Here is an 11,316-nt window from a genome sequence, read left to right as displayed (position 1 = left end):
ATCTCTCTAAAAATGGAAAGAGCCTGCAAGATTCGGGTTTATCAGTCATTTACAACTAAGGGTAAATTAGCTTCCTCAGGCTGCCCTCCTCCAACACTTGAAAGCTCCAGGGCTACATCAGGGGAGACAAAGGGGAAGCGAGACTGTGGGGTCAGCCTGGCCAGGGGCTGAGGCTGCGCCGGAGAGCGGGAGGGGCACCCAGACCACCAGGCCGCTGAGTCTGGGTGGCCACGCCTTGGCCAGCGCCCGTGCACACGGCGAGGGAAGAACGACACACACACCAGTTGCTCCGAAGTGAGCCGGAGGGTCTTCCTGTAGCTGACATTGGACAACAGAGGGAGGTGGCTTGCACTTGATGGCTTGGCAGCTGCGTGCTCTTCATCACTGGAGGATGATTCATGCTTTATTCTGGAACACAGAGTGATGTAATCACCAATTAGGAAATGCATCTGGGTGGCCATTAAAAATGCATTAGGCCGGAATCAATGACAGAGTCAATCGGGTCTCTCCCGAGTACTGTCTCTCGGGTGGTCATTTACCATATGCCATTACATTTATCAATGAACGCTCACTAACTCCCATTCATATGCCTCCTGCATTATTCATATGGGGCTGCCGCTCCTCATTCACTTCCCTATTTCCTAGCTATCATCACTCTATTTTAAACCAAGACGCTGCTTCTTCCTGATAAACAGAGTTAAGCTCCCTCCTCCCGAGGAGGATGCTCGTAAACATTCTCTTCTGTTCCGGGTCTAAGGCTGCAGGCCAAGAAGTCCAAATTTCTACACATCCTGAGTGATCAGCTCTGTTTATACCTCTCCAAACACCCATCTCCAAAAAACTAGGTAACTGTAGGACTCCCCACCAGGTGAAGACAAGGAACGTATCAGTCCTCCTCCGGGAGCCCGAGCAGGCTGTCCCACCGGCAAGGGCTACGCACGTCATCTGCCTGTGCAGAACACACAGGGCCAATGCTCCCGACTCTTCCAGATTTCTCCGTTTGGTGAAGGGCTGGGGGTTGCAGGTGGGAAGCAGGCTCTTTTTCTTTAACCAGCTCTTAAAAAGCCTATTGGTTGTTCCCTCCATCAAAATCCTGCTATAGCATAATCCCCAACCCAGCAGCATCAGCCCTGCTCCCTGAGGCCATTACCGTCAAAAATGTCTTGCCACTATACAAAGTGACAAAGTGTTTGTTAAGGCTGAGTGGAAAGGGCTGAGTCGGCCCCAAGCAGACACGTCCCATCCTCGGGTGCACACCTCCCTGCAAAGCTTCCTGCTCGGGACATCCCTTTATGCAAGACCGACACGCCTGGAAGCTCCATTTTATCTTTTTATCTCAATGTGCTCTGACCTCTCAATGCTCAAGTCCCCTTGTCCTCCGGCCTCCTCCAGCCTCCCATTCTCCCCCACCTCCCTTCCCCATCCCATGCAGCCTGTTGCTTTCTCATCCCGTGTGTTCCTTCCAGAGCAGTCCCTACAATCCAGGACCATCCCAAACTAGGGAGACATGAGGGAGGGCACCGTGACACAGCACCCACTTCTCTGCTATTTCTAAGAGGAGACGGGCCTCTTTCCACATCTAGAATGAGGGGCCCTTCCCTAAGCACCTGCTGCCCCAGCCCCACGAGAGGGAGACTGTGGGCTGCCGGCTGGCGGACTGGAGCTCATCCGCCTGATGCTCGTTGCGCTGTGCTGGCCGCTGTCCATACAGCAGACAGACCGGCCCCTGCTCCCCCGGGCGCTTTGTCTAAACCATCACAGCACAGCAGGATACGTGCTCTGATGGGAAAGCAGACTTGGCCATCACCAGGATACGGTGACTGTGGGGAATGAGCCATGGGGACAGGTCGCTGTGTCCACGAAGAAGGACAGAGCGTGACAGCTGGCGTCCTGCTTGGTACATGGTAGGGCCGGGCTACGTGCGCATGAATCTAACCCATGACACTGTGTTTCTAGGTACGGTGAAAACGGCCCGCGGGTTAGAACCTGAGAAGCCCAGGCTGGAACCCCACAGGAGTCAGCTTGTTACCCTCACAGACTGTTCTCCTTTCCGCCCTGGTTTCCTTATCTCAAAATGTAGAGGAGCGAACCGCATCACACCCACCAACACACTCAGGGTACAGGCAGGTGACAGAAAGAGCCAGACTGGGAGACATGAGCCCCACTCACGGAAGGCCTCACGACCAGAGAATTCCTCTCGGGGCCTCTCGCTCGTCCGGACAATGACATGTTCCAAAGCAACAGAACTTTCCAGTCCCGCCCCCCGCCCCCCGACCCTAGCGAACAACGCCGGTTCTTCTGAACCTACGACCCACAGGTTTCCCGTTGGGGAGGACATAGTCCTGGAGCCGACCCGGCCGGACATGTGCCCAGGCGGGAACCCAGAGAGAGACCAGGCTGCAGGCCCCTCACTGAATCGGGAAATGGTTCTGCTCCAACCAACCAGTTTGGAGTGAACTGAGATCCAAATGTGAACCAAAGCTCTCATGACACCACACGGATGTGTGCCTCTGCTCAGAGGGTGAGGAAGCAAGGCAGAATAGCTGTTCCTTTCCATTTGCTGCTTAAAAAAAAAAAAAGAAACCCACCAACCCCGTGCAGCATGCCGTGTGTGAGGGAAAACAGACCCAAACACTGCAATGGGAGTCATACAGTTGGCTGCTAGGAGAACCAGCTTCGGGCAAGGATGCGGCATCTGAGGACTCCGCCACCCTGCACGGAACAGGCCCCCGCCCGAGCCCGAGCCCCGGCCCCCACGCTTGCGAGGGCTCGGGAGCTGGTGCCTGCTTTACGCCGCCGCCAAGAAGCAACCAACAAACAAAAGGGCTCATCTCGCTTGAAAGTCTGTGTTCAGAGAGTAGCTGTGAACAACATCTAACTTAGCACTTGTCACCGTGCACATTTTTCAAATAGTATTTTAATGATTTGTGTGGTGACAAGCATTTTGCTCAATTAGGAGACTTCAGGGACCGCTCTGTCAATCAAGCCTGTCAATTAGGAGAGCACTCCAACGCCTTCTCTCCGTCGGCTGCACGGATCCAATTGGGAGGCTCAGCGTCTAAGATGCCAGTAAAAATTAAAAGATTTCCATTTCTCCAAAGAACTCTATGTTAATACCTTTCAAAATCTCAATTACTTCTCACAGGAGTCAAGGCTTCACTTTCCAGGTTTAATAAAGAAGTGCGGCGTGACTAACAACGGTGAACAGTCCTGGATGATTTCTAGTTAGCTGGGAACAGCGTCTGGGCCAACATTCAAAGAGGATCGTATCGGATGGCAAGAAAATCGGCGATGCTTCAAATGAACCTCGCCGGCCGATGCCGCAGCTCAGGAGGAGCCGTCCTGGGGTCTTGCTGCTCGTCACCCCACCCCCTGACCCCCCAGGGTCCTCCCCGGTCCTCCACGTGGCTGCTGGCAAGGAGAGAGGCCCAACCAGTAGCAGATGCGTGCCACACTGTCAGCTGTTGTCACCTCCCGTGCCTTTCTTTTTAAGATTGATTTATTTATTCTAGAAAGAGAGAGAGAGCGTGCACACAGGGGGAGGGGCAGAAGGAGAGGGAGAATCTCAAGCAGGTGTCCCTCTGAGCTCGGAGTCCTATGCGGGGCTTGATCCCAGGACCCTGAGATGGTGACCTGAGCCGAAATCTAGAGGCAGCCACTTAACCGACTGAGCCACCCAGGCACCCCACGTTCTGTGCCTTTTCAACCTTGGGCCAGGTCCCCCGAGAGCCGCCTCCTGACTGCTCCCATGCAGCCGCCAGAAGCACCCCTCCTGTGTGGCCCTGTGGGGTTTTGCATTCCAGTCTCCTTTCTCGTGAAGATGCCGTGAGAATTAAATCAGCTGATATACGTGGGGTTGGTATCATTCTTAGCCCCATTTTACAGATGGAGGAGGAGACACCGTGGGGCTGACGAATTCACCAAAGCTCACATGGAAGGCTCGCAAAGCCTCTGCTCTGTGTCCTGCTCATGCTGCCTCTCGTGTTTGGAAATCGTAGCTAGGACAGACAGTGTTCTTGAAAAGAATTCCCGGAGAGCAGAGTGTTTCCAGTGCAGCTAAACCGCTGGTTTAAACGCTCAGGACAGGCGAGCTGAGGCCTCTGCCTGTGTCCCCCCCACAGTGCTGCCTCTCTCCTGGGCTGCCTCCCCCCGCTGCTCTGGACATGAACATCACACCTGTTCCTCTGCTCGGATACAGAAACCAGTTTCCCCAAAGCCAGGATTCCAAACCAGGTCCGCCCGACTCCCAAGCCTGCTGCTTACGGCCTGCTGCCCACTCGTGGGCGTGAACGACGACCCCACCGACAGTCCGTTGGCTTCCAGCCCGCCAGCTGTGCACGTCCCCGCACAGGACAGCACATCCTCAGCCTGCGCTCCATCTAGAACACACCCACCTTCTCCCTACCAAGCTCCCTCAAAGTCACACTCAACATTCCAGGTTGGAAAGGTATCCAGAAAATCATGTCTGAAAGCCCTTTTCCAGAGAACGAGCCAGAGATGGAGGGCGAAAAACTGAAAGTCAACCCCGCTTCCCTCTCCAGCGTGGAGGGGCAGAGGGTCCCGTGGGAACCAGCAGTGCCGGGCCCCCCCCATGGGAACCAGCAAGGGTGCCCCCAGTAATACTCCAACTGGGAGCTGGCGAGGCCTCTTAGAGTCATCTTCAAAAGGTCCTGCACGTTCTTCTACACACAGAACAATGAAGAAACCAGATTTCTTCCTACTTCCTCCTCTGTGGGTTTCTATTTCTGCAGGGGATTCTGGAAATAAAACAGCTGACAAGGCAGAGCTATGGTCAGGAGGCCAGGACGTGTGCTCTTAGCCTGCCTCTCCTGTGAATCAACAACGTGCTGGGGAAAACTTACCAATTCAGTAATAGCCCAACAATACTTACGAAGTAATCCAAATCAAAACCACACTGAGATACCACCTTACACCAGTTAGAATGGCAAAAATGGACAGGGAAAGAAACAACAAATGTTGGAGAGGTTGTGGAGAAAGGGGAACCCTCTTACGCTGTTGGTGGGAATGCAAGTTGGTACAGCCACTTTGGAAAATGGTGTGGAGGTGCCTCAAAAAATTAAAAATAGAGCTACCCTATGACCCAGCAATTGCACTCCTGGGTATTTACCCCAAAGACACAGATGTAGTGAAAAGAAGGGCCATATGCACCCCAATGTTCATAGCAGCAATGTCCGCAATAGCCAAACTGTGGAAATAGCCGAGATGCCCTTCAACAGGTGAATGGATAAAGAAGATGTGGTCCTTATATACAATGGAATATTGCTCAGGCATCAGAAAGGATGAATACCCAACTTTTACATCAACATGGATGGGACTGGAGGAGATTATGCTACGTGAAATAAGTCAAGCAGAGAAAGTCAATTATCATATGGTTTCACTTATTTATGGAACATAAGGAATAGCATGGAAGACATTAGGAGAAGGAAGGGAAAAATGAAGGGGGGGAAATCGGAGGGAGAGACGAACCATGAGAGACTATGGACTCTGAGAACCAAACAGGGTTTTAGAGGGGAGGGGGGAGGGGGGATTGGTTAGCCCGGTGATGGGTATTAAGGAGGGCACGTACTGCATGGAGCACTGGGGGTTACACGAAAACAATGGATCGTGGAACACCACATCAAAAACTAATGATGTATTGTATGGTGACTAACATAACATAATAAAATTAAAAAAAAAAAAAAAGGAATATAGAAAAAGATGAGAAAATTAAATCCAAAGTAAGCAGAAGAAAAGAAATAATAAATAGTGGAGTAGAAATTAATAAGATTGAAAACAGGAAATCAAAAGAGAAAACCAACAAAAACCAAATAAAAAAAAAAAAAACAATACTTATGAAGCGCCCACGATGTGTCAAGCATTGGCTTAGCCTCTACGACACAAAAAGGACTAAGATATGCCTCTTGCCTTCCATCAGTTTGTGAGTATTTTCCGCCTGCTGAATAAGGAAGGCAGTCCTGGCTTGCTTAAGCGCAGGGATACTCTAAAGGTAAGGTGATAGGTAAAAGGTGCTACATCAGCTCATTCGGCATCGATACACATTATTAGCATCATAACTAGTGCGCGAAGGCTTTGCCCTCAGATCAGAGTTACCCTCAAATCCTGTACAAACAGATTAACCTGAAGACAAAACATTAACAGTATTGATCAGTTGCCAAGTTCATATGAACCCATATCGATACTTAGAAAAGTATCAACATAAGCCCCAGTAAGTATTTAAACCATAAAGGCAATTTCCTTCAGAAAGAAACTCATGTCCACGCTGCTGTGAATGCTCATTTTGTCATCGTCATGGTCAGCAGCAGCAGCAGCACTGCTGTTGTAATCTGTACGTCCGGGGCCATCACACAACAAGACCCTGAGCAGCGCTCGAGTTCCGTGACCTCACTGAAGCCTCGCATTTACTTTGCCCGGTATACGTCCAAGGGGGCAACTGCCTCCATTCGATCAATCACGGGAAACCACGTGAGGTAAATGGCTCCAGGTCGTTGAGCAAACACAGAGCCAGGCCTGCAAGCCAGGTCTGCCTGTATATTTGGTGAACCCCATCAGCACCCAGCAGGCACGTGCCATGCCCTGGGACGCAGAAAGGGGCCGCAAGAGCCCACGTGGACTGGCGCCGTACCTGGTGGCCGTGCTGAGCGCCGACGGCTGTTCCCCGGTGCTGTGGCTCTTTCCAGCCAAGCACTGCTCCGGCTTACTTTCCTGGAGAAGGAGACAAGAAAGAGTCACGGGGTACCCAAAAGAAGGACCTGCACAACACTGCCGGGGTCCCATGACGGGCTCCCCTAAGCCCGGGACAGGGCCCCCAATGCCGTCCCCAGCGTTACACGCCCCAGGCATGGCAGGTCCCAGTCATTCCTTTGCTTGGAAGCGTTCAATTAAGCTGAGAAAATTTTTTTGACAGAAATGAGTCTGTTTTCCGTAAGTGTTTGTGGCACCAAACCAAACTTCATAATCACGGGAGCTTATGCAAATGCTTTATCAAGGGCTGCCTGGATACCCGAATATTTTCAAAATATTTTCTTATAATTGCTGATAGAAATGCTCAAAAATACTTTCACGCCATATTTTGCTTGGGAAAACGTGGACGCCTTCTCTCTTTCTCAACACCACACACTCTTAATAGAAAATGCTCCTTCAATGTACTGGAAAGAGCTCTGGAACTCTACGAGATCCGGGCAAGTCCTGGAACCTTCCAGAGCCTTGTCTCCTCACCTATGAAGGGGGGGGCAGGATAACAACCAGCTCCTAACGCTGCTGTGAGGACCACAGAGAAGCTGCACGCACGCGCACACACACACACACACACACACACACACACACAGAGCCTGGCCCACAGCTGGCCAGGGAGGAGAAGACACCCACCGGCCCCACAGACTTCATGGGAAGTCATCAGACAGAATTACCCAAGGACAAAGGATGTACAATTAAATCCCATTACTTGGGATCATTTGGTCAGGAGGCAGGTTAATGTTTTCAATGTTAATAAAGAAAACAAGCGAAATAAATAATATATCAGGGTGACCATCTTAACACAGGATGAGCACAAACTATTTCCAAATATTCTTCAGCTTTTTATAAGCACACAAATAATTGATGTGACAATATACTCAGTAATTTTTAATCTATGTATTGAGGTAACTTAGCCACCACTATCCACGATGCTTTATTAGACAAGTTCAAATACATCTATCTATCTGAAATAAATGTATTTCAGTTTTTTTAAGAAATATTTAATTTCGTAACTGTTCCTTCATGCTGGCATTCCTCTTAATTCAAACCAGTGACAATGTGAATACCCTACAATAAATAGGCCTTTGAAATAGGAAATAGCCCTTTGCCTAAATTCTAGAACATTCTACTCTCTAGAAAGGCCCTTTATGTTTTAAGCCACCTCAAGTAAAGCATATGTTTGGTCTAACTTGTTTATACCCCTTGAAGATAATGGGGTAATCAGTAAAACTTGGATATGCTAAGAAAATGTGAAAGAACAATGTTATCTTGATAAAACCCTTCCACCAGACTTTTTCCCTTTGAACTCATGGAATAAATACATTGAGCTCACTGGGGTTTCTGTCAGTATTATAATAACCAACTTGACTGCTGTCCTTGGGGTTTCTTTACACTATATTCCAAAAGTAATCAGCATTCCCTCTAATATTCGCCAAACCCCTCTTATGTGTCCAATATGGGCACCAGGGATAGCCAGGGATCAGAGCCAGACATGGTCTCTGCCTTCCTGGAGTTTAGGATGTGGAGGAGAAAGAGATGTTAATCAAATAGTCACACTAATATGTGTACGACTACAAACCTGGCAAAAATGTATGAAAGCATTTCCCCCAGTCCCGGGCAGGACTATAAGAACAGAGAACGGCAGCCCAGACTAATCTGCTGAGAAAGAGTCTTTTGAGACGCTAGTTAATTAAGTGAAGGGGGTGGTAAAGGGGTCCTAGGAACACCAGGCAGAGGAAACAGCATGTGCAAAAGTCCTGGGGTAGAGTGCACGTTCAGCCAGTGAAGCTAAAACAGGGAGGGCAGGGGGTAGAAGGGCAAAAAAGGGCTACAGAGGGAGGCAGGGGCTATGACACACAAACACAGTGAACCATGTTAAGGATATTGGTCTTAATTATGAGAGCCCTGGGAACCCAAAAGCTTTTAAGGAAGGAATAACATAAATTGGACCAGTATCCTACATCAACTAACGCAACTACATTATAGAGGCTGAGAAAGAGAGGGCAAGAAGAGACCAGTGGACCACAGGAAGCAATCCTGGGACAGAGGGTGCTAGCCTACACTTGGGGGAGTGGAACTGGAGAGAGATGGGTACGTCTGAGAAATATTTAAGATGGTAAATTGATAGGGTGTGGTGATGAACTGAATGTGGGAAATGAGGAAAAAGGAAGGGTCTAGCCCGTGAAGGGACACTGGCACCATTTTCTGACTATGGTCCAACAAAGGAAGAATTCACACGAAAACTGTGAGTTCAATCTTGGAAACAACCCAGTTCGAAGTGTCTTGAAGCATTCACATGGAGATGTCCACAGTGCTGGCTACTTGATAAACGGACAGGAAATACAAAAGAATGGTTTGGAAATCAAACATGGGTGAGTGGGGCTGCCTAGGGAAAGGTAGGTGGTCTAAGCAGAAGATAAGACCCTAGGACAACCCCCAACGACCCCCCTGTGGGGGCAGAGCCAGAGTGGGGCCAGCCTTGGGAGGAAGAATGCCAGGCGAACACAGGGGCATGGAGGTCAAGCAAGGAAAGTGCTTCAAGAAATAGGTGAAGAGGCTGACAGAGACCTGGAAAAAAGTACAGGCATTTATAGAAAGGGACACCAAAGTCATGCATATTTAGACACACCATTTAAGCGAAAGGACTGATGAGAATTAGTCTACCACTCTAAGTATTGCCTCATTACAGTTATACTCACAAACAGCAAGAAGATACTTAACTTAAAAAAGAAAATTAAACTATCGGATTGAATCCCTCCTTTTGACAGATGAAGAAATTCCAGAGGGGCGGTGACTTGGCCATGGGCTCCCAGCCAGGAAACAGGGTTGGGAGGTGAACCCACACCTCCCCTTCCTCTGTGCCTTCCCTACATTCTGGGATGCCTTTCCCTGCTTCAACGCAGAGCTAGCTCGTGAAAACTCAGTATTATGGCTTGTGCTTATTTCTCTGACATACAAGCATGAAAACACACTCCACTACACAAACCCCCAAACTGGCTGAGCTAAGTAGAAACACCCTTTTGTTTTCCATGCTTACCTCTTTGATTGTGGTATTTCTTCCCCTCCATGAAAACCACCATCTTCCTCCCTTTCTGGGCATCTTATCCCTCATGATAGATTCCACAGTGGCCTGTTTTAAATGGATGGTAACATAAATAATGGAACCAAAAAAAGATCAACTTAGCACATCAAACCAAAAGACACACACGCGCAAATTAAAGTAAGATTTAAAAAAAAAAAAATCAGAGAAAACACAACATACTATTTGTGGACCAAAAATTTTCGAGAAGCAAAACCTAATGGCGTCCAAAACCACATGAAGATAACTTAAGCATGAAGACTTAAGAAGATGTTAAAGGAATAAACAAACAACAAATAAAATACAACACAACAACAACAGAAAAAGAAAGCATTGAAAATCATTAGTGATTAGTTAAGACCAGAGGTTTTCAAATTAAAGTGATTTACTGGTTAAACTACTGTTACTCTCAGTATGATGATTATAAAATTAAAAAATGAAATGATTAATATGGAATATAGGGTAAAACGGTTTTAAACAAAGAGTAAAATGCACAGGATCTCTTTAGTAAATGTAAATCGCCAAATTGGGACAAACTGAACCCTAGTAGATGCCTTTGGGTCAAAACCTCAAGTATTAAAAAGAAAACTCATACTCACGCCCTAAGTAAATCAAAGTTTAATGGGGGAAGATTAAATATTAATTAATAATTTTCTAAAAGAAAATTTCCAAAGAAGAAAATATCTATCTTGAGGCGAATTCCAGCACCAGGTAAACAGTATTTCCTCTCCCTTCCTTGGTTCACAGAACTATCAGGGAACGGACACCCCCCGCCAGTAACGAAAGAACAATTTACGTCTTTTGACCAAACAGGCTTCAGGTTAAGTGAGATTAAAAAATTCACATATTTCGCCTATTGTGCTTCTTGTTATCATTTAAAAGTCCTTACTTGATACAAAAGAAACTGAATACACGGGAAAGCAAACCATGAGTAACCTATTCATAAAGAGGATAATTCATACAGATGTCGATTACCCTATTCCTCCTAGATTCATCCATAAATGTAACAAAACCCCAATTAAAGAAAAAAACTAATAGGATTATTTTCACACCTAGACAAAGCAATTCTAAAGTTCCTTTATAAAACAAATAAAAATAGCCAAGAAAACTCACAGACAGAAGAGTATTACTAGGTAGGTACGAGCCTTACTAGATACTAAAATATACTGAAAATCTATCATAATTATAAGAATGCATGTTGGTACATGAGTGAACATATACATGGAACAGAAGACAAAGTCCAGAAATGAATCTAAATTCATGAAGAAATATCATACACATGGTAGCTGTAACTGCCTATCAGTGGGGGAAGTCATCTAACAAAAGGTACTGAGATAACTAGGTAGCTATGCCAGACCCGGTTACTTGCCTCCCTGGGCACATCATCCCCTTTCTTTCTTGCCAACACATCCAAAACTCTGTTTGGGAATCAGGTGCAATATGTTCTGACCTCGCTTCATCTACGCCATTCACGTTCATTCTAC

The 11,316-nt window shown here is 47.5% G+C and overlaps 1 protein-coding gene across 6 annotated transcripts in view; it reads right to left on the bottom strand.

Moving 5' to 3' along the window:
• LPIN1 (lipin 1) overlaps positions 1–11,316 on the bottom strand; it is a 72,689-nt gene that overhangs the window by 22,449 nt on the left and 38,924 nt on the right. For 3 of the 6 annotated variants that reach the window (XM_032430036.1, XM_032430038.1, XM_032430040.1), the window contains 4 exons: positions 10,016–10,093; positions 9,791–9,883; positions 6,644–6,723; positions 282–408 (listed from right to left, as the gene is read on the bottom strand). In XM_032430036.1, the coding sequence (XP_032285927.1) occupies positions 282–408; positions 6,644–6,723; positions 9,791–9,883; positions 10,016–10,093 (378 nt within the window). The remainder of the gene's footprint in view (positions 1–281; positions 409–6,643; positions 6,724–9,790; positions 9,884–10,015; positions 10,094–11,316) is intronic. The other 3 variants (XM_032430037.1, XM_032430039.1, XM_032430041.1) reach the window with 1 other exon arrangement.

Source organism: Phoca vitulina, unplaced genomic scaffold (genome assembly GCF_004348235.1).
Source record: "Phoca vitulina isolate PV1807 unplaced genomic scaffold, GSC_HSeal_1.0 scaffold42, whole genome shotgun sequence".
NCBI classification, from domain to species: domain Eukaryota; kingdom Metazoa; phylum Chordata; class Mammalia; order Carnivora; family Phocidae; genus Phoca; species Phoca vitulina.
The sequence above is the reverse complement of the archived record's forward strand: the minus strand, read 5'-3'. Positions and strand labels throughout refer to the sequence as shown.